General features: G+C 45.9%; 1 protein-coding gene across 4 annotated transcripts in view; it reads right to left on the reverse strand.

The window, feature by feature from the left end:
- BTC (betacellulin) overlaps window positions 1-27,376 on the reverse strand; it is a 245,214-nt gene that overhangs the window by 118,665 nt on the left and 99,173 nt on the right. For all 4 annotated transcript variants that reach the window (XR_011203821.1, XR_011203824.1, XM_069235472.1 and 1 more), the window contains exons 4-5: window positions 24,337-24,483; window positions 3,859-3,966 (exon numbers count right to left, since the gene is read on the reverse strand). Coding sequence is in view for 2 of the 4 variants with exons in the window: in XM_069235472.1 (XP_069091573.1) it covers window positions 3,859-3,966; window positions 24,337-24,483 (255 nt within the window). In the remaining 2 variants the exon portion in view is untranslated. The remainder of the gene's footprint in view (window positions 1-3,858; window positions 3,967-24,336; window positions 24,484-27,376) is intronic.

Below are 27,376 nucleotides of genomic sequence, written 5' to 3' on the forward strand. Positions count from 1 at the left end.
GCCTTCTGCAGCCCTTTTTTACCATTTTTTTTGCAAAAAACGAAATTTTTGCTGTATTTTGGTTAATTTCTTGGTCTCCTGCAGGGGAACCCACAAAGTCTGGGTACCTCTAGAATCCCAAGGATGTTAGAAAAAAAGGACGCAAATTTGGCGTGGGTAGATTATGTGAACAAAAAGTTATGAGGGCCTAAGCGTGAACGGCCTCAAATAGCCAAAAAAAGGCTCGGCACAGGAGGGGAAAAGGCCTGGCAGCGAAGGGGTTAAAATAGGAGTCTGGAACTCAGCATAGGGTAATTCAAAGGACATCTAGAAATTGCAGCAGATACACCATCCCCCTTACTCATTCCCTAAGAGAACAGCATTTGGAAGAGGGCAAGCCAAGGCAAACAGCATCGAGTAAAGGATAAGTCCTGCTTAGTACCATTATCCAATTAAAACCTATTCAAAATAACGCCATTCACCACTACAATAGCTGTACTAGAGAGAAGGAAGATCCACTTCACCATAAAGGCATTTGGTGCAGGACACCTAGTAGGAAGCCCCCTCGACTCAAATGCTCCCCCCCTCCCCCCCCCAATCAAGGAATCATATCATTCAAGGGATCCTAAGCCAGACACAAATGTGGAACGGCCAAGGGTGGTCAGAATGCCTAGAGAAGGGCATGGTTGCTGGTGGGTCTTGGGATGCATAACGTCAGAACCACTGGGAAGGGGTAACAGAGGAAGCAAGGACGTAGTCGCAAAATAGACACAGCACTTACAAACAAGACGTGGCCTGAACAGCATAGGAGGTCAAACATGAGTAGCAAGGAATCCTAGAACCTGCTACGCTCAACCCATAGGAGCTTCACATCCAGTGTAGTCAAATACTTCCCACCTGCCAGTGTGACAGTGAATTACAATGCTTATCAGGGATTTATAACCTTATGAGCATGATTTATGGTTTTTAAACAGTGACGTATGTCAGTATAATCATAATTGTGGGACATTTTAAGCGATATTTTTGGGTTTGATTGGAATCAAACTGTGATCGGTTATTTCCAATCGAAAACTGTGTATAAACGAATAGAGCAAAATTGGTTGGGGGAAGGTTTGGTCAGCTAGTACGATTGGGCAGGTTGGCACCATACTGCCCCTTAGGCTACAGCCACGGTCTATGAATACAATAAATAAACAAGCATTTGCAAGGCAAAAGGTCTTGCATTTGCAAGAGTTACAGCTATTGGTGTTGTAAATGAATATTGGTCTTTTCTTGCCACATATATTTGTCAATCCTGCCCCATAATTTGGCCCTCTCTGCCACACAATTCCAGTCGCTCTGCACATAAATAAAGCACTTCCATTTACCTTCTTCCTCTATCTGCACCGCAAAAAAATAAAATGTTGCCATTTAGCATTTCAACTGCTCATTGCTTGCCCGTGTTGAAAAACATGTAGAGCAATGCTACATTGCACATTGGCTTATTGCATGCCCTCGCAAGTCACTGCTACGTTGCAGGTTGGCTACATTCCTGGACACTCGCAGCACTGGTAAGTTGCATATTTGCTACCTCCCTAGCAACAGATGCCACTGCTGCACTGCACACTGGATACATGCCTGGAGACAGCACTGCTACACATTTGTCCATCTGCATGGAAATTCAGAGCACCGTGTTGCACTCTGGTTACCTTTGTGGTCCCACAGAGCACTCATACAGTCAGCCGGCCTTTGCTAAAGTCGCACTGGCTATCAGCATGGACACAAGAGCACTGGTACAGTGCACATTGGTTACCTACATGGCAGCAAAGATCACTGCTAATGTGCACCTTGGCTACCTACATGGTCACAAAGAGCAGTACTATGGTGCCACAGTGCGCGCCTCTTATGCCTAAGCGCCTCACATGTTCCCACGCAGCATTGATCATGCACACAGGTATTTAGGGCTGTAGGGCGGTGCGATCGGTGCAGTTGCACCTGCCGCTGACTGGCTGGTGGTGGTGGTGGTGGTGGTGGTGCGGTGGGAGGGGGTGCGGGGGGGGGGGTATGGCGCTGTGTTGAAAAATAACCTGGTTTAAAAGCACATGAACTCTTATGTGTCCAACAGTTTCAGGCAACAACAAATATGTCAAGATAACTCTGGTGATTACTGTACGTAAGAGAACGGAATTTAGTCAAGTTACAGTTTTGACTCATGATAACATAGCGCAGAGGGGTAATGTGCCTGCTACAAATAATGTCTATCATGTACATCACAAAACTGAATGTGAGTGAACTTTGTGTAGCGCTTTAAAAAATAAAATGTGTATCGGACAGGGGATATTGAGAGATGAGGTGCACTATTGGAGAGTGGTAGCGAGGGAATTCGTAGAGAAGGTGGTCATGGGGGAAGGAGGGGTGCCAAAAAAAAAAAAAAGACTGCTGCACCAGGTATTCTATGTGGTCACGCACTGCACTACCATTGTGCCACAGGGTGCACCTTTCTCCTTACTTGTAGTCTTCCAGTTCTGAGCTGTGGCGTTTGACTTGAGTCTTGAGGACAGGCCTCGAGAACAGGGTTCAACCGCCCACGTAAGAAATGCGTACACACTCTATTCCAAAGCATTAATAACAGTGGTAAGGTGCCGCTCATGGCTATTGAGAATAACTCCGCTTCATGCCACCACCGTAGCCGGCATCTGTTCTATTCATGAGAGGAGCAAGGCAGGCAGGAGACTGCCTGAAAGTTTTTTCCCATTGTTTTAATAAACACGGCGGCCACAACTGATTTTAGCGGATTTGTGAAACTGGCAGGTACCCTGCAGAAGAGGCAGCGGGACCCAAAAAGCAGGCCCACCATGCCCTCTAAAAGACCTCACAAGGCACATTACTCGGGCTGCTATGTGTGATGGATATGTTAACTGCATGCAGACTTACTGTGGCCATTAAAAAGCCATTTTTGTGCTTGTCAAACCTTCTTTAATGCTGTAGTAGACATTCTGAAATGGGCAGAAAGGAGTGAGCGACAATGGCAGGAGGACACGTGCAGTTCCAAGGATGATGACAAGGCAGCATAATGCCATGGTGCGAAAGGACGCCATGGGAACTGGTTAAGGGTCTCCATAGGACCTCTTCCTACGATCTTACTTAACTGCGCTTAAACACCAGCCGTTTATCTCCCAACGAGCACTGGACCGGTCACCGATTTAAAAAATAAAAAGTAGCCCGGAAACCATGCTTAAAACATGGATGCCGAGTAGGTTAACAGGAGGTGCCGGGGCTCTCCAGGAGGGCCAAACACTGAAAAAGGCATGATGTATGCATGCCTTTGACAAATGAAATCAAGGGAATTTTGAAAGGCAAGCCTATGAAATGAAAGTGATGGGCGTGAGATGGGCGTGGTTAAAGCCCACAGAAAAGGTTACAACATGTGAAAAACGGCGCTTATGCGCTGCTATGCTCAAACTAAATCGACGGAGATGCACAAATCAAATTGGCCTTGGCAGTGCATGCAAAGTAATGCTGCACACTGAATAGGATTAAGTGGAGAACCCTACCCTGTGTCATACAGAAGGAAATAACACCAGACTCCATTTCTTTGCAACTTGTCTTTTCACTGAAAAAGTCTAGTACAATCATAATACCTATAATAATCGTACAGAGATGTCTTCCTGTATCTGCATCACCTGTTTTATAGGAGGCACATACAACCTTCACTTTCTGCCTCTCCTGAAATCATAAGTGTCGTCACTAAAAACGTTTCATCCTGTTGAACCCTCAGCTGCCTTTTGGCTAGTTTCCTGCTATACAAATAAACCATACATACACAAGGTTCACCAAGTGGTTTGCACCGGCTATCACGGAGTGTAATATTTTACTGGGAACTCAAATACTTAAACTTGCCTGGGTGCCACTGGACTCTCACTAGCATCCCCAGTGTTACTGTCATCTCTGTTTAAGGTTTCAACGTGCTCCTCCTTCTTTTTTTCTTTTCGCCGCCTCCTACAATGACTGGAAAAGAGAAAAACATATTGCTAAATGTTACTTTCTGGTAAAACAAGGTTATGTTCCTTCTGAAACTGTTTAAATGCTACATAGAAGCTATGGAACAACCAGATGTCATCAAGGACATTTTAAACGTGCCAACACTATCCAATAAGGCTACTTACCATGTTGCATGTATATGTATTCATATAATCAATGCTTGATCAGCAAGGCATTCCATATGTTTTGTGTTTCATAGCAATTTACAATTTCGGAGGAAAACAGGCGAAAACAAAGGGAGATCTCAGAAGCCTATAAATTGCTGAAAATTAGAAAATGTTCAGAATTCATAAAGGCGTGATGTGTTTAGTTTCTTTAGGAAATCACTGAGCAAAATCTAATCATTGAAATAAAAAACTAATAAGTACAACGAGGAGTGAACAAGGATCATAGGTAACAACGTTTTCACCTTGAGCTTCTTGCGCAGAAGGCCAATACTCAAACAACAAAAAATTATGTCTGCCAGACCAGTTTCAGCCACATAAAATATAGTGTTTATAGTTGGGGAACCCAGGGTGGTGTGTCAGCCACATAAAATATAGTGTTTATAGTTGGGGAACCCAGGGTGGTGTGTCTTGTGCCGATGCCACCACTCTCTTTAATCCAGAATACCCCGCAAATATCAAACCTTGGCTCGAAAAACATTTTCTCATTTCTGTGACAATTTGTAGGGAACAACAAAAGTTTCACCACCCTGCATTCTCTCACATCTACTAATAAAAACAGTTTTTTTGTGGGAAGCCATACTGAACAGGCCAACACTGTGGCTGTTTGACGTCAACTGTGTCAGTGTGATCTTCACTTGGGCAACGTGTGGCCTATTCCTGCACATGAATAGTCTCACCAACACATATAGACACCCATTTTTATTGGTAGAAGTGTCGAAACGTTAGATGGCAGAGTTTCTCACATTTGCCAATGATTGCATTTTTTTTTTTTTTTTTAAATCAACTCTATTTATAGACTTCAATATAAACGGCAGATACATAGCGTGGTGATGCACTGACGATACAGTATGAGACGTCTACACGCTATGCCCTCAACCCCAATCACAATTCCAGCTTATAACATTTGATAATCAACAATCATGAAGGGCCTGGGAGAACCAGGTCGCGGCACCAAGGACCCAATAGAAGTAGAGAATGCTTGTGTTTTCTGTCTCATAAAAGTGAAGGCACCGATTTTATTTTTAGCCGTACTTTACCCAGAGAGTTCTAGGTAGTAAAACATGCAAAGATCACAAACCACACCACCTCCAATTCCCTGTGTGGTTTTGGACCTTTGGAAATGTCTGGGGTTGGTACGTTTTTATGGGTGCTGGACGACCCAGGGAACAATACCATCCTCATCCTCATAGGAACAACGAGGAAACTATATTTATTACATGGCTAGGATGTTTGCAAGGAAGTTCAAGTAAGGAAAACAAATCTACACCAGCATTTTTTCCCCACAGGGTCTCCGATTTTCCGAAATATTCGGGGCTGGTAGTGTTCCAAGGGTAACAGATAACCACAGGACCAAGCCATCCCGCATGCACAAGGAGAGGAATTTGGATGCAGTACGGCAAAGTTATGATATCTGCAATGTATTCTAGGAAGAAAATTATTTGAGGTTCACACAAGCCACACCACCCTGAATTTCCCTTTGTCTGTAGGTTTCAGAATTGTCTTGAGTTGGAACGTTTCCCTGAACACAGGCAGACCCAGGCCCAAAATTGCAGTCATCCCCCATGGAACATATGAACATCAAAAGCGTTCCATGGATGCTAGTGCGGGAACAAATATATGTCATTATTTTGGTAGGGATATTTTCCAGTGTGTATAAAACCATCAGATTTTTAACACACCATGGTAATTCTTTCCAAACGTCATGTTCAACATGTGCTCTCAACAGTCCAAGCAGGTTGAGTGAGGTCTGGCTCCCAGCTACAGAAGAAACATTTGGCGAACGGCTGTAATGGGTTTCCATAGGGCCCAGAGGACGATTGTTGCAGGTACCCTTAACTAGCATTTCACTTCAAATTCCTATTGAAATTTCCCAAATGCAGTGCGTCCAGTTTGTTGCCAGTGGGCTCAACAAACCCAATGAAAGCCTGTAAATATTCACCATACTCAAGAGGCCAAGAGCATATGAATGTGGGTCAAGCCTAGTCAGGGATATGTTCATATTTCTGCATACGGAAGACTATGGGATCTAGCGGAGAGCAGGAAGTATGAAGTTTGTTTTCTATACTTGCCATCTAGTCCAGCGTTTGATGTTCTACAATGATAAACACTGATTCTGTGACAATTCAGTGATCTGCGCTATTACATAATTGTTTGGACAGACCACATGTCCTAGGAAAAGCCATATATATTTGGTACTTTCAATCTCTGGACACTCAGGGAATTTTTTCCTGGGTTAGCGTTCCAGGACTTAGTTTTTTCTATTTGAAAAGTGCAAAAAAATATTAAGCACATTCGTTAAAACAATATAAAACGCTACTTTGCTCATCATAGCTCCAGCGTGCAATCAGATAATTGATTCAGTGGTTGCACTAATACATAGTCAATTTGCTGAAAACAAAAAGAAACAGCTTGCATGGGTGCACAGTAAGACCAAAGACATAAATGTGTATGAAGAACCATTCATCCATTATTTTTAATAAAAAACATTAGGCACGCCTTAGCAGTGAAAGGATTAAAATAAATACTGACCTCAGAGCAACAATGAGCAAAGAAGGAGTAACAAACTTTTTTGCTCAAGCTCAATTTTAGAGCACAAATACGTCACTTGTGGCCATGTGTCGCACATTCGGACTCACAGAATTATGTGTGAAGACAAATGCAACTTATGTCACAGGTACCTTTTAAGGACATTTCAAAGTCTGCCTTCACTGCATACATTTGGAAAGCATTTGACAAACTCAGTTACTGGGGTGTAGTGGCAGCTGGTGATCTTTGAAAGTGGTGAGGCGTAATACTTGCCAGGAGTTTATACCATTTGTTTTTCAAAATTTCCTTTGAGAGTTTCCCATGTGTTGAAAAGTACCTTCATTCTGGCCAACGCTAGCAATTTCCTCCAGGTACCCCTTATTCAAAGAATAACATAGTATTCCAGCACTAGAATTTCACTGTTGACACTGCTAATTTACTATAGGTCCCTCATTTCAGATTTTACTTCCAATATTTCAGACCGGCAAGTTACTTACCTTTGGTAATGCCTTATCTGGCAGAGACTATCTAACTGCAAATTTCTTAACTTATAGTTATGCCTAGGCGTCAAACTGGTTTCAGAAATTTTTCGTGAGCAGTACCCCTGGACGCCAGTAGGTGGTATCTCTCAGCTCCACATCATTCGCACCCAGAAGTGATGTGCACGGTACCTATATTTGTGCCCCCTCAGCATGCTGACAGTTTTTCACAACTTAACAAACCAGGATCGTGGAGCCATGAAGAACACTGATAACTGGTGTGAGCAACTAGGGCCCTGACACGGGAACAGCCTTGACCCTAGAAATCTGTCCGCAGAGTGAGGAGGATGGGTGGGTCAGTAAGGAATCTGCAGCTAGATAATCTCTACCAAATAAGGCGTTACCAGAGGTAACTAACTTGTTCACCTGATAGAGACTTCTAGCCACAGATTCCTTACCTTAGAATAGATACCCAAGCAATACCTCCACAAAGGTGGGTCTGCAAAACAATTTCAAACAAAACATATCCTGTAGGACCGAATAGGCAAAGTGCCCCACCAGTAGACCTGACTTTCCAGGCGGTAGTGCTGGTAAACCTGGGCAGAGTTGCATACGTTGCTGCCTGGCAGATGTCCAGGACCGGAACTCCGAGGGCTAACACATTGGTTTCATCCTTGACTCTGGTGGAATGAGCACATAAACCCCCAAGGGGTTGCTTTTTAGGCAATGAGGAGCCGATTTTATTGTAGAGCACAATCCATCTTAAGACAGTCCGCTTCTGCAGGGCTTTTCCTTTCTTAGCCAGCGACATACTCCACAAAGAGTTGATGTCCACCCCAAACAGTTTTGTGCGGTCAAGGTAGAATAAAAATGCCCTTTTTGGGTTCAGTCGATGGAGTAGTTTCTCTTCCTTAAAGAGAGGAGGCAGAGCATAAAAGGTGGGTAAAGTGAGGGACTGGCCTACGTGGAATGGGGTGACTATCTTCAGCAAGAGGGATGCTCGAATCAGAAGGACCAGGGGAAAAAGGAGCGGTAGGGAGGCTGAGAGGACACTGCCCACAGCTTAATGACCCTTCAGGCAAATGTAACTGCCACCAGAAAGGCAGTCTTGATAGCAAGGAGCCTAAGAGGACATGAATGAAGTGTCTCAAAGGGAGTGCAGATTAAAAAAAACAGGAACAAAGTCAAGGTCCCATTGAGGCATAACAAAGAGGGCTGGGGGAAACAAGTGTTGTAGACCTTTAAAGAACTAATTTACAATAGGGACTTTAAGAGAGAGGGCTGATCTTGCAGTCACAGAAAGGCAGAGATGGCATATAAATAACCCTTCAAAGTGCCCAAAGCACAGCCCTGGCTAGGGTTAGGCTAAACAAAAATACCTGGGAAAGGGGGCAGATAAGGGATCAATCTGTTTCCTGGCATACTATACCACAAATTTATTTCAATGGCCGGTGTTTACTGTCATGGTGGAGGGACGCCAGGCTACCAAGATAACATTGCAGACTTCGGGTGGAAGGTTGAAAGTTGGCAACTGTCTCTGCTCAATCTCTATGCATAAAGGCAGAGTGTTGACAAGTTCAGGTGGAGAATCCTCCACGGATACTGCGACAGAAGATCCTCCCAAAAGGGCAACCTGATCGGAGGACCAATGGCCATGCTCAACAGCTCAGGATACCAAACTCTCCAAGCCCAGACCAAAGCCATAATGATAACTCGGGCCCAGACATTCTTCATCTTGTTAAGGACTCTGAGCCGGAGTGGTATGGGTGGAAAGGCATACAGGAGGCGTGAGGTCCACTCGAGATGAAAAATATCACTGAGCGAGAGCCGCCTTGGAAACACCAGTGTGTGAAACTGCTGACATTGTGGGTTCTCAACATTGGCAAACAAATGTAACCAGGACTATCACCCCTTCTGAAAGAGACCTTACACCACCTGCGAATGGAGATGGCATTTGTGATCAGCTAGGCATCTTCGGCTGAGTTTGTCTGCTCTGGCATTCAGAGAGCCCACCAGGTGTAGAACCACCAGAGAAATCCCTGAAATCCCACCCATGTCCAGAGATGTAGGGCCCCTTGCAAGGAGTCCACGACCCCACCCCACTTTTTGTTCGCAGTACTACATGGCAGTGGTGTTGTCCATGAACACCTGCATTAGCCTTCCCTTGATTGAGGGTAAAACGGATTTCAATGCCTGGAGCGCCAATAAGTTCATGTGAAGTCCGGATTCCACCAGAGACTTCTGATCGACACCTCTCCCAGAGAGGGTGCCCTAGCCCAGGAGTGGCACATCTATTAATACTGTGAGATCTATTTGGGGAAGTGAGAGGAGTCTGTCGCTGACCCAATCATGGTTCATTAACCACCACTGCAGTGCCCTCAGAGATCTGGACCTGGTTGGAGAGATTCCCATGATGTGTGCCCACTGGAACTTCAGGTTCCACAGCAGAGCCCAGATTTGCCAGCTGGCATGTCTCACAAGCAGAATGCAGGAGCCCCTGATGACCAGGAGCCTCAGGGAGTCTCACTGAAAGCCAGGATTTAGGCTGAAACATCTTTATCATAGCCCAAATATCCCAGACTCTCCATTCGGGAGGACAAGCCTGAAACTGCACTGTATTCAGAACAACTCGGATGAAACGGAGCACCTGAGAAAGGGTCACGTGTGACTTTGGCAGGATGTTAATGAACCGAAGCGAATGCAGAAGGTCCGACAAAGTCTGGAGGCGGGAGACAACTACCTGTGATGAGCCTGCCTTCAACAGCCAGTCATTGAGATAGCTGAAGACTGGCACCCCTGATCTCAGCAGATGAGCTGCAACCACTGCCATCTCCTTGATTAACACCCAAGTGGCACTGGTAAGGCCGAAGAGTGGCACTACAAACTGAAAGCGCTTGTGACCTACTATGAACTGCAGGAAATGTCTGGGCAGGCAGGACCGGAACGTGGAAATAAGCATCCTGGAAGCCCAAACCAACATGCAATCTCTCGGGTCCAGGGCAGTCAGGACTTGTGCGAGCATTCTGAATTTCTCCTTTTTTCAAAAAGAAATTGAGGGTGCAAGTCTAGAATAGGGTAGGATGAAGGTCTCCGTTCTTCTTGGGTACCAGAAATTAGTGGGAATAGCAAATACAAACTTCTTCTGATGCGGGCACACTCTCTATGGCTCCCTTGGCCAAGAAAGCCACCTCTCCCGGCAGCAGTAAGGAGAAATGATCCTTTCAAAGCCTGCTGTAAGTGGGTGGCATGGGTGGAGGGGTAGTCATGAAGGGGAGGGAGTAGCCCCTTTGGGCACTGGAGAACCCACACGTCTGATCTTATTGACCTTCAGTGGTGCAGGTGATGGGGTATCCTACTGTCCATCCTGCTCTGTTGTCCTTGAAGAGCTCCAGCGGTGAGTCTACCTGGCTGCCAAAGAGACAGGAGCCATCAAAGGGCATGTACATAAGCAAAGCTTGGACATTCCCTAAAAAGCCAGGTGTCCTCAGCCAGGCACAGTGTTGTAAGGCCACCGTATGATGAAACAGCTCTGCCTAGGGCCAGTCATTCCCAGTCCACATCTGGTTGTTAACCTAGGTGCGTCACTCCCATCAGCCATAGCTTGGGAGAGTATGGACCAGGCGTCCTCCGGGACCATAGGCAGCCCCTGTACAACCAAATCCCATATGGAGTGGGAGTAACTGCCAAAAAGGCATGAGTTGTTTACAGACCGTAATGCCAGGCTGGGATAAGAAAACATTTTCTTATACCAAGGTGCCCAGCCTTTAGAATTCCTGATTTGGTGGAGTGGTATGGAATGCACCAGAATTTACTCAGGAGGTGGCGGCTCGGTCCACCAAACTCTCTGGGGTAGGGTGTTGGATGAGGAAAGAGGGAACCCCTGGGAATGGAGAGGGGGTGACCAATCACCGTAAGCAATTATCCTGCCCATATGAACCCCTGTGCAGGGGTTGGACCAGGTCTTGAGCAGGATATACATGAGGGGTCTTTATTAAAAGAGAGAAACAGTTCTGCTGCTGTGACTCCTAGTTGAAGCACCTCCATCAAGACTTTAGTCTAGACAGCCATTGAGGGCAACTTAAGGTCCAGGACTCGGCAACCCTTCTCACCACCATAGAAAATGTGGCAGCCTCCTCCATAGCCATGGCAGGGAGATCAAGACAGTACCTGGGAGGTGTCCAGTCACCTGGCATCTACCAATTCCTCACATCAGTCCATATTTGGCTCTAGGGGCTGGTATTTGTCAGGATCCAGTGGCCTCTCCCAATTTTGCCCAAGTCTTAGACCAATGTGGCTGGTTCTGTTGGAGGCATTAACAGTGGGACCAGTGTAGAGGGGAAGGTTGAGGTGGCTGGTCCAGACACTTCTGTAGATCCAACGGGGCAGACTGGCACAGAGGGGGGAACCACCTGCAGTGAGCCAGTATGGGGCCTTCCTGAACCTGCAGGGCCAAAGAAGCTCCAGCGGGTCGGGCTGCCTGAATATGAGGTGCCTGGCCTCAAAGAATTCTTGGAGATGGGTGGGGGTAGCTCTGGTTCCTGGAAACTCAGAGGTGCAGGCAGGTGAGGTGCAGAGACAGCTCAGGTGCAGGCTCAAACATGGAACCAGTATTCGAGTAACAACGCTCCCTCATCTTGCTGGATGACTTTGATGGACAGGGTGAAGTGAAAGATCTCTTCAACTTCTTGCTCTTATTTTTCTGGGACTTACTGGAGTGAGATCACTGACTGCAACAAAGATCCACGGCTTCTCAACTGATCCTGTGACCTTCCTCTTAACCAGGATCAAGACCATTGGGGTGTCGTACGTTGAGTGGCAAGGAGCTTGAGGGATTGTTCCCTGAAGGCCTTGGGGTGCATGGCATGACAATCGAAGTAGGTCTTGGTGTTATGGTCTGCTCAAAGAACCAGAGACAGATGAGGTGCAAGTCCGTAACTGATATCCGTTGGTGACAGGCGCCGCAGGGATGAATCCAGCCTTCTTCATGGACGTCCCTGCCCCAACAGGAGACATTTAAAAAAAACTTTGACAAAAAGTAGAAATAAGTCAGACAAAAAGTGACTAGGGGTAACTCTCTCCAGATCTGCACTGACTGGCACGGAAAGAAAAAAAACTGATATCAGCACACTGTTGTGCTGCCTACATAGGAACTGCACAACTCACTTCCAGTGCTGATGACACCACGTGGAGCCAAATGGTGCCACATACCAGCGCACAGGAGTACTGCTAAAAACAAATTCCATATTCGGTAGGACACCTGGGGATAATTCAAAGGTAAGGAATCTGCGGCTAGAAGTCTCAATAAGATCCAGAACTTTATCCTGGTTTGCTCCCCCCAACCCACTCCCCCACCCCCAATATGCCATGGATGCCCTTTCTGAGGCAAATAATTAACCTTGAGTATTTCAGCACCAGCATTTTTCCTGCCTCCCTTTTCCCAACAATTACCTCTAATGTCCGAGCGCCAGCATTGTGCCATGGGTGCCCGCATGCCAAGAACTTCCTCCAGTATGCAAGTGCCAGCATTTTTCGAAAGGGGCACTGATGCAATGAATTACTTCTAGTATGTCAGGACCTGTATTTTGCCATAGGTCCCTTTCCTTATGCCAAGAATTATCTGCATTATTCCAGTGGAAGCATGTTACTGTGGATGCTGCCATAAGCCCAGGATTATTTTGAGTATGCCATGGTCAGCAGCTAATTCATCATCATAAAACATGCAAACACACTTCTCCTCACTCATATACACACTAACTCATACTCACTCTCTTCTACCTCACTAATTCATTCTCATTCATACTCACTGTTACTCACATGCAAACATACTCAAGCTTACTAGTTCTCACAAACACACATACTCACCATTTCACACTCTCCGACACTGGGCCTGGTGCCACTCTACCTGCTATTACCATTGATAGCTAGACGCCTGAGACACTTCTACTCCCTCTCACAATCTCCATACATTTATTTCTTTCAAACCACTCACACTCCTTTACTAATTTCCTTGTACACAACTTTCACATTCATATACTCTTTCCGACTCAGACTGACACTTATTTTCATTCTCATGGACACTTCCAAACACAAGCACACACATACACTCTCACTTACTCTCCATTGCTCACAAACATGTACACCACACATGGTTTTTCTTTTTTTACTTATCTTGCTTCCTTTTCTGGCAACTTGGATGCTCCATAGCAACAGACAGCATGAATCTGGCTCTGGTCTCTGGAAACAGCAAGCCATGATTCTCAATGAGGAGCCAGCTAGAGCAGCAAGGCCAGGTTTGAAAAGGGAAGGACCCACTTCAATGCCTATCTTATATTCTTGACAGGACTGCAAGCATAGCCCTAAAAGATGGAATATTGACAGGGAGGTTCCCCTCCAGTTCTGTGTGAACACACATTGGCCTCACGGATGCACTGATGGGCACCCTGACAGCAACATTTTAGCAGATATACTCTGCTGCATGAGGCATGTAGTATGTCTGCTAAACAAAATGGATTGTGCCTATGTGATGGGATCATAGTTAAACTATGCCTTACAGAGACTTGCACAATCCACAAATCCAACTACATGGTGCTGTTTTGACAGTGCTCTGGCACTTGGTCATGCCTCAGCCCCTTATCCTCCTGTGATCAGGAGCTTGAAGAAAATCTGGGAGTGAAGACCAGCGCACTGGCAGTGTTCATAAAAATACTACTTCAGTTAAATTGTTAGCTGTTGCAGTGTCTCAAAGGAGGCAGGATTGCAGCTGCTGTGATAAGGAACCACCAGTGCAGGGGTGAAATGTGGATTGGTGTTACAAAAATTTCAGTTAGCATTTTTCCATAGTTTCCGGGCCACCTATCGAAATAACTGGGTATTGCTGGGGATTATTTCTGAAGTGTATCAATTAGAAGAAAAAGCTATATACCTTTGGAAATTGGATCAGATTAAGACCTTGTTTCCCCTCTATATTTATGCAACACCAACCTTCACTCTCATTCTTCAGATAATGCAAGTTTGTCTTCGGCAGTTTGGAAATCTTGCCATTGCGTTATATTTCATTCCTCCCACCAGGACTAAAGCCAGGTCGTATTTTTCATGCATATGGGAATCTGTTTTGGTCAACTCCCCTTTTAATTGCTTACAAGTCAAATGATGTATGGTTTGTATTGACATACAACATCAAGGGCACATCATTACTCAGGAAAGTTATGAAGATATAAATTAGCCCTTGGGTGTGGTCTTCAAGACCGTCCATTAACAACTTAATTATCAGACCTATGGAACACCGTGATTCTATTTTACATTTACACCTTGTACCTAGGGTGGTGGTAGGGGAGGGGTGGGGGGGTGGGGGAGGGATCACTCGGAACTGGAATTACCAAGTCCTTTGGCAATTCTTCATTTCTTATGGGAGCCTGTGAGAAAGTAGCCTCTTTCTAGCATGGTTACCCCCACTTTTGGGCCTGTTTGTTAGTGTTTGTCAGTGTGTTTTTACTGACTCACTGGAATCCTGCTAGCCAGGAACCCACTGCTAATAGTTAAAACCCCATTTGTCAGTGTTTTTTGCCTGTCTCACTGGGATCCTGCTAGACAGGACTCCAGTGTTCATAGTTTGGGGCCTGTGTGTGTTGTCAGTACGCTTAACTGTGTCACTGAAGTTCTGCTAACCAGAACTCCAGTGCTTATGCTCTCTCTACTTCCAAATTAGCCACTATAGTTTAGTGACTTCATATTCCAATTGGCACACTGGACCTCCCTTACAAGCCCCTAGTATATGGTACCTAGGTGCTCAGGGCTTTAGGGTTCCAGGAGATCCTTATGGGCTGCAGCATTTCTTTTGCCACCCATAAGGAGCTCAGACAAACCTTTCTTCAGGACTGCAACAGCAGCCTGAGTAAAAGTGCCCACACTATTTTACAGCCATTTTCACTGCACTTAAGTAACTTATAAGTCACCTATATGTCTAACCTTCATTTACTGAAGGCTAGGTGCAAAGTTGCTAAGTGTGAGGGCACCCTTGCACTAGCAAAGGTGTCCCTACGTTGTCCAGGGCCAATTGCCCGGACTTCAATATCTATATGTAGCTTCACAATGGTAACTCTGAATTTGGCCATATCAGGTGTCTAAGATCATGGAATTGTCCCCCCCCCACATTCCCAATCTGGTTTTGGGGCGGGCAATCCCATACACCCTGGGAGTTCCTACATGGACCCCCAGTAGTGCAAACCAGCTCCCTGAGGTTTCCACTACAGCCCCAGCTGCTGCCACCTCACAGCAGCTCACTACCAGGAAGGCAGAACAATGCATTTCCTTTGGGGGGAGGGTGTTACAACTGCTCCTTTTGGAAATAGGTGTTACAGGCTTGGGAGGGGTAGCCACCCCGAGGCTCTGGAAATGCTTTGAAGGGCACAGATGGTGTTTGCCATGCATAAGCCAGTCTACACCGGTTCAGGGACCCCACAGCCCCTGCTGTGGCATGAAACTGTACAAAGGAAAGGGGAGTGACCACTCCCCTGTCCATCACCACCCCAGGGGTGGTGCCAAGAGCTCCTCCAGTGTGTCCATGGCATTAGCCATCTTAGAATCCAAGGTGTGGGGACACTCTGGAGACCTCTGAGTGGCCAGTGCCAGCAGGTGATGTCAGAGATCCCTCCTGATAGGTGTATACCGGAGTAGGTAGCCAATCCCCCTCTCAGGGCTATTTAGGGTGTCTCCTCTGGGTGGTTCCTTTGCATCTTCTTTGTCCCCGTGTCCTGGGACTACTGTGGGTGTTGCCTAGTCTTATGTGGGCTCTCTACAGTGCTGAGAGCCGCCTCTGTCTCCTCAGTCCAGGTTGAGACCCCCAGGTCCCTCCTGGGTCCAGCCAGCTCCTTTTCGATGCAAACCGCATTCTTGCGTGAACCAAGGCTTGTTTGCGGAATCCAGCGACGTAAACAGCCTGCATCCAACAACTCAACGTGGGACATCTTTTGCACCATGCAGGAACCCGCAGCCATCTTCTTTGGTGCTCTTTTGTACTCTTCTTCTTACAGGAGAATCCACTTTTGCACCATCTTCTAGGTTGGCAAGGGCTCCTGTCCTTCCTGGAATCTTCTGCGACTTCTGGACTTGGTCTCCTCTCTTCACAGGTCTTCAGGTCTAGGAATCCACTGTTTGTTGGTTGCAGTCTTGCTTGGTTCTTGCAAAATCTCTTATCACGAGTTGTGGTGTGTCCTGAGGAAACTTGGAGTACTTTACTCCTACTTTCCTGGGCTCTGGGGTGGGGTACATTACTTACATATGGTGTTTTCTTACACTCCCAGCGCTCCTCTACACACTACACTTGCCTAGGGGGGGAATTTGTGATTCACATTCCACTTTCTTAGTATATGGTTTGTATATAGTTTGTGTTGCCCCTAGGCCCATAGCAATCTATTGTATTTTCTAATGTTTGCACTATTCTACAACTGTTTACTTACCTGATTTTGGTTACTAGTGTATATATTGTGTATAATACTTACCTCCAGAAGGAGTATTGCCTCTAAGATAATTTTGGCCTTGTGTCACTAAAATAAAGTACCTTTATTTTTGGTAACACTGAGTATTGTCTTTTATTGTGTACAAGTACTGTATGACTATAGTGGTATTGCAGGAGCTTTGCATGTCTCCTAGTTCAGCCTAAGCTGCTTTGCTACAGCTACCTCTAGACAGCCTAAGCTGATAGAACACTGCTACATTTCACTAATAAGGGATAACTGGACCTGGTATAAGGTGTAAGTACCTAGGGTACCCACTACAAACCAGCCCAGCCTCCTACAGAACCGCACAGTACTCTGCAGGCCTGACTTATGGGCCCACATCTGGTGAAATCAGGAAACGTACCTCAGGGCGCAATGACTGCACAGCACCATACCAAAAAAAGAGGGCACCCTTAAGGACCTCTTTGACAAAACCCCAGGGAAGAAGGTGGATTTGCTGAAAGAAAGCGCTGCAGCCCTGTGTGCAATGGAGGAGGAGGCACTACTGGAGAGTGACACTGCCCCGATAACGCAACACTTCCCCAAACAACGATTCAGGGTCCTCTGGGATGATTTTGCAACCCTTAAACAGGAGATAGCGTCAGAGGTCAAAGAACCCAAGAGAGATGCTGGTAGGTTCTCGATGCCCGTGAAGAGGAAATTAATCATCACCCCAAACTGCTGGCACTGCAAGACATGCACCTGGAACTGCGGTACCACCTGGAGGATTTGGAGAACTGATCTCAGCATTCTAACATCCCTATTAAGGGAGTCCTTTTGCAGGCGGTATCGGGGAGTCTTTAGGAGTCCATCTTTTCCGCCATGTGGCCCCTGTGCTTAAGGACAGGACATAGTCCTTGACCGCATCCACAGGGCTGGTTGACTGGCCCACTCCCCTGGCCAGGCACGGGGCATCCTCACATGCTTGCACCACTATAGACAAAAAAAGCCATTCTATCAGCATAGACTTGGAAGGACTCAAAATAGGATTGTATCAGGACTTCTCTTCTGTGACACTGCAGCGCCGCCAGTCCCTCTACCCTCTTAAAGACTCCTTCAACGAGAAAGGGATAAGATATAAATGGGGACATCACTTCCGTTTCAGGTTGTCTGGATCACACACTGGAGGAGACCCGTTCTCTGACGGATAAGCCGTCCCTCTTAGGGGGCCTGCTGACTCAGGAGTTGTCACAGGAGTTGGCTGCATCTGTAGCGGACCAGCACTTTCCAGCTCGCTTGCAGAAAGGGAAACTATGCAAGCCCTCGGATACTAAGAGTTGCAAAGAAAGAGCTGCATTGATCCGTAGACTGCAGCATCAGGATGTAGCATCGGAAGCAGATAATGACCACTAAGGCACTGGCATCCCTGAATTGCTTTGTTTGGTTGCCTCATGCACCGGGCGCCTTTGATGTGGCGGCTCAATACCGCCTCTGTAGACTAACATGGTCACTAAAGGCTGGCCTCCTACAGTTGGTCGCAATCTGTGCAGTGGGGCTATACATCCTGCCACTTGAAGAGGGTGCTGTAAAGACCGCGGCCCAACGACATGGATCCCCTCAAGCTTGAATTAATGTGCTCCCAGGCGAGGAACTGTTTTGTTAATCTGTTTCCTTTTCACCCCTTTTTCCCCCTCATGTGACGATCTTTATATGTTTACCCTTTTCACAGACACTGTCTGATGGCAACTTTTTGAGGACCCCCAGAAGTTATACAGGTTTTGAGGGCATACATTAGCCAACTCCCAGATAATAGTCAACATACTTAGTATTAATTTCCTGAGCCTTAACGCCCTTGTGAAGCGGATGGCCCTACTCTCCCTTATTTGTGAGGCCAAATGCGACATTTGCCTCATACAAAAAACACATTTGCTTAGGGCCAATTGGAAGCGGCTGAAATCACGGAGGTTTAACCGCCAGCATCTCTCATCAAGACCTGAAAAACGAGATGGTGGTTAAGTTGGCGGTGACTCAATTCCCGGGAAGGGTGACGCAAACACATACTGAGGTACCTGGGAAGCTCCTCTCCTTGCGCACTGAACTGCAGGGACATAGGTTTACAGTAGCAAATCTTTATGGCCCAAATGATCCTCAGGAAACTTTCTTCGAGATGCACTGGGACAGGTTCTTAATACGATGTGGATATTACAGGGGGTGACTAACATTGTCCCCAACTCACAGGTAGACAGATCTATCCAAAGACATGGGCTGGTGTGCACTGTCTCGTTAGCTGACGAAGGTGGGACTGAGACATCTGGCGACAAACACGCCAGACCAAGAGAGATTACACCTTTTTCTCTGCAGCACACCAAACATATGCTCGTATAGACCTTTTTATCACCTCACCGCACAGCACTGGTGTGACATCTACAGTGGATATTGGGGTGGCTGTCTTTTCTGATCATTCTCTCATCACCCTGATTTTCACACCGCCTACTTTCACATCGACTCCACATTTCAACACAAAACTTCTCACCTACGATACCACACTCACAGAAATTGGGGCATGATAGAGGTCTTCTTAACCGACGACAACTCCTGCACTACTGTGGGACACCCTGAAGGCGGCTGTAAGGGGTCAGTTCATTGCCTTTGCAGCATGCCTGAATGCAGATAGATGCAATAAGCGCTCGCAGCTGGAACACACGATCGGGTAATTTGAAAACCTACAAATACACACAGGATCACTAGCAACCAGGCAACAGTCAGCCATGGCTCGTAAGCAATTGAGAGCAAAAGACATGGACACGGCAGAGTATGCTCTATTGCAGGTGAAGCAAAAATACGATGCAGGGGGAATAAAGCAGGGTGCCCTTTAGCTCACAGCCTCTGTTCCCAAGCAGTGCAGCGGAGAGTGAAGAAGGTAAAGTTGGCCGATAGCACCCTGACTTGTCAGGAGGAACTGATCACAAAAGAGTTTGAATCATTCTATGCTACCCTCTATGCCACAGATGAGCTCAATGCTAGTGGAATCAAGGGGCTTCTGGACTCTGTTTCCCTGACTCAGGTCCCCACGACAGGCGTCACAAGTTTAGACAATGACATAACTTCCAGTGAAATATTTATGACGATACAACGTCTCCAAACTGGTAGGGCTCCTGGTCACGATGGGTATGGTGAAGAATTCTACAAAGAATCTGGGACACTTTTGGTTCCCATATTGGCAAGACTATATAATGTTTTTGGTGTCACTGGCTCACTCACTCCCATGATGCAATTGACAAAGATTGCAGTCATTCCCAAAGTGGGGACGGACCCCCGGTGTTGTTCTCCCTAGTGTACCATTTCCCTCCTGAATGTGGATGCAAAGATATTTATGACCATCTTGCCAAAAAGACTAACCCCTCACATGCAGGAGTTGTTGGACCCAGACCAAACTGAGTTTATCCCCATAAGGAGTTGTAGCGACAACACCAAAAACTTTTGTCACCTCCTGGACAAGACACAGCGCTCTCGAGTGCCTGCCCTCCTCCTATCCATCGACACAGAGGAGGCATTTGTTTGAGTAAACTGGCAGTATTTTCACACAGTACTGGCTTGACGTGCATTGGATCAGCAGTTTTACAAGTGGGTTCAATGCAGCTATTAATCACCCAAGGCTATGGTACGTGCTAACGGAACCTTGTCCTGACAATTCCATCACTAAGGGCGCACAACAGGGCGGCCCCCTATCACCACTATTATTTGCCCTATGCATGGAGCTCTTTGCTGAACCGATACGCTGTCATCAGTGTATATTAGGCATACCTATGGGGGCAGAGCATACAAACTTGCACTCTGTTCAGATGATGTTCTGCTTATTTTATCGGCACTGCAGGTCTCCTTGCCAGGGGTCATGGAGGAACTGGCACGTTTTGGGGAGATACCTGGTCTTAAAACTAACTTGCATAAATCATCCATTTTAAACCTCACTGTGCCCGCAGTTGAAAGAGCCCTGCTGGAGACTGCCTGCCCATTTACCTGGGCCAAGCAGGGGGTGATATACTCAGGCCTACAGATACACCCTACATCAGCATCCACGGCAGAAGACAACAGTGCCGCGCTCCTGCTGAGTGCTCCCTCTGATCTGAAGAAAATGGAAGGTCTATGGCCTCTCTTGGCTGGATCATTTGGCGGCAGTCCAGATGAAACTTTTGTCAAAGGTGTTATATGTTATGCAGACGTTGTTACAGCCTCCCCCACAGATGCTAGGTAAGTTGCAGAGTCTCATTTGGGAGTTCCTCTGGGAGGGCAAGAAGGCAAGAATGGCAAAAGTGCAGGCTTACTTACCACAGGCGGAGGTAGGTTTGGGAGTCCCCCCATCTCATGAGCTACTATCAAGCCGCCCAATTGCACTACATGGTGGAATGGTCCTACCAAGCACTGAAAAACACTGGTGCTTTATTGATCAGGCAGTAGCAGGTGTGCACATTTGGAAGCCGCCATGCCTACAAAAAGCGCACCGCCCACCCGGAGTGTACATCTCTCCTGCACTGCGAACTACGATGGGGTTTTGGGATCGGGTACATATATGGAAGGGTGTGTCCACTCCCATCTCTCCCCATACACCGATAATAGGGATCCCAGACTTTCTGCCCTTCATATCATTTCTGGCAGGTGGCTAACTGTAAAAGATTAGGTGGCCTTTTCGATGCAGACGGAATAATGGACTTCACCTAGCTCCAGTCAGAATATGGCCTTCCTGCAACAGTCCACTGGCAATTCTTAGCTGTTCGACATTGGGTATCCCGACCTCTATTCGCCCTTATGCCAGTAGACCCCTTACATAGTTCAAGAAGTGGCTGCTATCTCGCACCTCCAACAAACAACTCCTGATATACATGCTCTTCTGATCACACCACCACAACTGACCAAAACCCCCGCACAACGTAGGTGGGGGACAGAATGTGAACACACCTTTACAGATCGTGAGCGGCGTGATGTACTGCACCACGCTCCCGTTTCAGCAAGTAATATGGCGAGTAGGTAACTCTTCCTTATAACAGCCTACTATTGGTATTATACTTCTGCAGGAATTGCCGGCTGGAAGACGGGAAGTGATAGTACTTGTTGGCGATGTTGTGGACAGACTGGTACACTTACATATATACTGTGCAGTGTCCTAAAATTTGTTCCTTCATGCATCATACCAATTTCAGCCTACCTTTTTATATATGTCAGCTCCAATCTAAATTTTCAGTAAGGATCAGTCCCAGGTAATCAAAGACATGGACACGATCTAGGGGAACACCTGCGAGCTTAGGGTTTGGTCTTGTAGAATGGCCTGGGTTTGATATAATGAATTTAATTTTCTCCACATTTATTTCTAAACCTCTCTGTGCACAAAAACCCTCAAAGCAATTAAAAATTCTTTGCAGCCCCATAGGTGATTTTTATATCAGGCGGGTATCCTCTGTGAATAATAATGCAGGAATCTTGAGATTAGCCAACTGGGGATCATCCCCACTGCAGTGATTCAGATGCGCAACCAGCCCATTAACATATAATGAAAAGAGGGTGGGCGCTAGGACACAGCCCTGCCTGACCCAATGATCCACAGAAAAGGGGTCCGTCAGCTCTCCACACGGTCCGTAGCACACTTGGGCATAGTTATTAGTGTGTAATCTAATTATAATGGCCAACAAATCATCAAGAACCCCATGATTTGCCAAAGTCTGCCATAACTTGGGGGCGGGGAACTAAATAAAATGCATAACGTAAGTCAACAAATGCAATATATAGGCAGCCACCTCCCAATACCACTGTTGTCCAATAAATTATCTGAAATATAAAGGTCTGATCTATTGTGACGATTCCCTCCCTGAATCCTGCATGGAGTTGGGTAAGAATGTCATTCTCTTCCATCCAAGACTGCAACCGACCAAGGAGTATGGAGCTAAATAGTTTTTGGGAGCAATCAAATAGGCTTATTGGCCTGTAGTTGCATAGATCCGCTGGGGAGTCCATTTTATAGATGGGAATAACCTTAGCCCCTGCCTATGGTGCACCAATTCCTCCATCAGCCATGACAGCATAAAATATTACCATAAAATAGGGGGCCCAAATGTCTGGTTAACTGGAATAAAAGATCCCAGGGGCTTTCTCCAACCCGGGTGCTTTATTGGGAGCTATTTTAGCAATTGCTGTTCTTCCCTCTTCCTCAGAGCTTGGGAAATTATTTTTGCCGTTACTAATAGCAATCTCCCCTTCCATTGATTTATCATCCAGCAATGATTGCTACAGGGGTTTTTTGCACCCCCATTTGATGAGTAGAGTGAGGAAAAATGTGTAACCCAATCTGCTGCTAGGACATTAGTCCACAAGGGCTGGCACCCTTCTTACTACCCGTCAAGGCCAAGTTTAAAAACCCACATAGGTCCCCATTGCTAGCAGCAACTAGCATATCATCCCACTTTTCCGCTTCCCATTCTCTTTTAGCTGGATTTCTATGACAAAATGACCTCCATTTTGTTTCTTTCTAAATTAAATGTTTTACATTTTACCAGTTTGATTCACTCAAAATGGCTTCTGGACTACCACACTTTTGATATAAGTAAAAATGTGAGTGCTCTAGCTGTTCTTTCTAACACTCTGGAAGGGGCAATAGAACACAGGATAATGAACCGACGGGCTATTGCTGTTGGAAATACGCTTTACTGAGAAGGTCAGACTATACTCTTACATGCCATAGAAAGAAGGGGTGAATTTACAGAACTATGCACTCATTTTAGCTTCTTGAACACCTTCCATAACCTCTGAGAAAATCATGAGAGAAAACAGTTTTTTCTCAAATATCATTCATGAAATCCAAGCAGAGGGTCAGTTTTTTTTTTTTTTTAAATCACATGATAAAATCACCTTAGAACACACCACAAATCACAAAATTAATATGGTACCTCCAACAAATGATTTGTATTGTAACTAAATAGGTTATCACCCTTTACACATGTTCCTTTTTGTGACCCTCAAAATCAGCCATTTATTACAATGTATTTTAATGGGGTCCCTGCCCCAAAAGCCTGAAACAGCTGACAGAGCATGTTGTGACCAGCGAATAAATGAGGCACATGCCCTTTGGGGTCTGCTGTGGACACCTTTCCCCTTTGCATAATTTTGTTTATTCATTTTCAGGACACAAGGACCAAGTCTCTGAGTCTTGTAATGGCTGCCAAAACATATTGTTCAGGTTGTCACAAATCAATCAGGATTGATTAGTTTCCTTCAGATTGCTCAATCAGGGAATATCTGAACACCAACTGTCCAGATCTACAACTATTTCTAAACGTTAATTTCCCAAAAACTGCTGAACGGATTTACACCAAATCAGGAAAAGCACAATCCAGCCAAGATCTAGCTTCCTGCCAAATTTGGTGTCATTCCGTACAGCAGTTTTTGTGGCAGTGCTTCTTAAAAAGAAAGTATATGGAAAATGCATGGGGATTTTGTGATTTGGGACCCCTTCCCCTTTCTCATGGCCCCTGCTTCACAGATTACCCCAAAACTTTCCATGCACAAACTAGGCGAAAGACAGCACTTGTTTGAACAGTTTCATGAAGATTCATTAAACAGCAGGAATCCTATCAGCAAAACAAAAATGGCATTTTCTATGGAAATGCTGAATGATTACTACACAGTGGCGGCAGAAAAAGTGTGTGTGTATGTGTGTGTATAAACACTGAAAAAAACATCACTTACTGCGAACAAGCACATGTGCATATTATAAGGATGACGATGGCTACCAAACCAGCAATGAGACCAATGACCACAAGCTGACCACGGTCTCCTCTCAGGTAATAGAGGTCTAGCAGCTCACATCTTGATCCTATGTAACCATGCTGACACCTACAAAAAACAGAGATGCAGAAATGAAGGAAAAGATTTCCAGAGTAAGTGTTTAATGAAGTAAAACTATAACGTCAAATGTGTGTAAAGTCCATTTACCAACATTTAAATGTTGCGTGTGTTAGAAAAAACTGAAATCCAATAGCCTTTCCTTTCATTTCCTGTACCCCGGCAGGAATATCACCTAAATCACTTTAATAAAATCATCTCACGTTGCAGTCGGAGAAATAAAAGTACTGTCTTGTTTCCAAATAAGCAGTAATTTGTCAGAAGACAGAGTCGGACATTTCACCGTTGTCTTTGAACACGCAGCAAACGTGACAAGATAAACACACATTTTAAAACCATCTTTATTGCTCATACACCTGCAGAATTACAGCATGATTATTTCTGGGAGTGCTGCAGCACCCCTACTTCCAGTGCCTTTGCGCCATGCAATGGTACATGCCCTGTGACATTTCCATACAGTTCAAAGGCATGAGCTTTTGAAAAAAGAAAAAACAGAAATACAAAAGAATGGGGGCAATGAAGGTAGGAAATACAAAGTGTCGGAGTGGTGATCAGTGGCAAGAGCGCCATAAACAACGAACTCATCTCAAAATACTGGAGATCGGTTTTGAACAGTAGTAGGAATAAGGAATATCAACATCACCCCTTTCTCAGATTGGTATAGCAGTTATCCAACTGAAAAATGTATATTTGCTCTCCTCTTTCTATTCGACATTTAGGACTAAGAAGCTGCAGCACGGACGACCCTCGTGAGGCAGCAACTGCATCACGTGCTGCACCATTTGAAGCACAGGTCTTTTCATAGTGTGTCTGCTGTTAGCATTGTTCTGGGAAACTATGGCCCTCATTTAGAGAATGGCAGTAAAAAACGCCTACGGCCGCGGCGACTGCAGCCAAAAGACCGTCGCAGCGGCTACCATCCGTCTGCCATATTATGATCACAGCCGGATTTCTGCCGAAAGAAGGGTGGAAATCCAGCTGTGGCCATACTGGTGGGTAAGGTGGCGCTGCTACCACCAGCAGCGCCACCCCAGTAGACCACCGCCAGCTGTATTATGTCAAATAATACGGCCTGTCGGTGTTCTGCTGGTGGGTGCTGCTGGCGGTAGCAGCACAACTTCCCGTCCCCTCCCGGAAGACCCACTGGATCCAGGTAAGTCAGGTTTCCGACAGGGGTTGGTGGGTGTTTTGTGTGTGTGTGTGTGTGTGTGTGTGGTTGAGTGCATGTATGTGTGAGTGTGTGTGAATGCAAGATGTATATAGTGTTTTCGTGTGTGTATGAATGTATGCGAGTGCGTGTATGAATGTGTGTGAGTGTGTGTATGAATGGAAATGTGAATGCGTGTCTGCATGTATGTTTTGATGTGTGTGCAGATGTGTGCGTGAATTAAACAATGTATGCATGCGTGTATGTATGTGTGGATGAGTGTGTGTTTGTGTGTTTAAGGGGGGCGTGGATGTAGAGGGGGAGGGAGTATCTGGGTAGTGTTGGGGGAGGGGGGTCTCCTATCAGTGACAGGGAAGGAATTGCCAGTCACTGATCGGGCCTACCGCCATGGTTTTCATGGCTGGTAGGCAGGGACATAATACTGTATGCGGCACAATGGTGGCTGCGGGGCTGGAGATTCTCATCTCCAGCCCGGCGGTTGCTACCACCATGGCGGTCGGAGTGGTACATTGGCAGGTTGGCTTCAGCCAACCCGCCAATGACTTAATGTGGGGGTAAGTAGTGCCAGCCTGTTGGCGCTACTGCTGCCACATTAGCTCCGACCTCCGGGGTCATAATGACCCCCTGTGTTTTTTAGCAAGCCCCCCTGGCAGTGTTACTGTTAGCCCATTAGCAGTGAGATGTTTCTACTTGCATTGAAAGGGTATCTTGGCCATCACACCCACTGGGCTGTTTCACTCTCAGGAAAAAAAGAAGAAAGCCAGGAACAAAATTTTATTTTGCATTTCACTTGCCTGTAAAGTGCACTATATCCAGGGCCCCTGGCATTCTACTGCAATGGAAAACCAAATTATGCCACAGGGCTAACTAAATTATGCTACATGAAAAGGCAAACTATGCGGCCCAGTGCACCACATTGTGAAGTTTTAATAATTCACTATTTTATTATTTTCACATATATTAACACTGTATGGGCAAAGATTTTACCTCATTATTATCAGTTTAACAGCTACTGAAAGGTGACCTTCCTCTGCATGACAAAATGTCTGCCACAGTGCAGCAACACATGTGGTAGAGGTTTTAATAACTTTTGATCCGTGTATGCTGAAAACTTTTTCTGGGTAAAATCTGCAAATTATGCAGAAGATGATGAATTATGTGACAAGTACACCAAATACACAATTTTGCAGAAAACGCTGCAACCACAACCACGTATTTCCAATGAAGGAATGCAGGAGGCTGGCCTGGTTTGTAGTGGGAACCTATAGTACTTACACCTTATACCAGGTCCAGTTATCCCTTATTAGTGAAATGTAGGCAGTGTCTAGAAGCCAGGCTGTCTAGAGGTAGGTGTAGGCAGAGCAGCCAAGGCAGAACTAGGAGACATGCAAAGCTCTTGCAATACCACAGTAGTCACACAGTACTCACACACAAGAAAGACAATACTCAGTGTTACCAAAATTAAAGGTACTTTATTTTAGTGACACAAGGCAAAAATATATTGGAGGCAATACTCCCTTAGGAGGTAAGTAAAACATATATAATATATACACCAGTAACCAAAATCAGGTAAGTACACAGTCACAAAACAGTGCAAATAGAGAAAATCACCATAGGCTAGAATGGGCCTACGGGCAACACAAACCATATAATGAAGTAGTGGAACGCAGAAGTCGGTTCCCCAACTAGGCAAGAGTAGTGTGTAGAGGGGCGCTG

The sequence above is a fragment of the Pleurodeles waltl genome, chromosome 1_2 (assembly GCF_031143425.1).
Source record: "Pleurodeles waltl isolate 20211129_DDA chromosome 1_2, aPleWal1.hap1.20221129, whole genome shotgun sequence".
NCBI classification, from domain to species: domain Eukaryota; kingdom Metazoa; phylum Chordata; class Amphibia; order Caudata; family Salamandridae; genus Pleurodeles; species Pleurodeles waltl.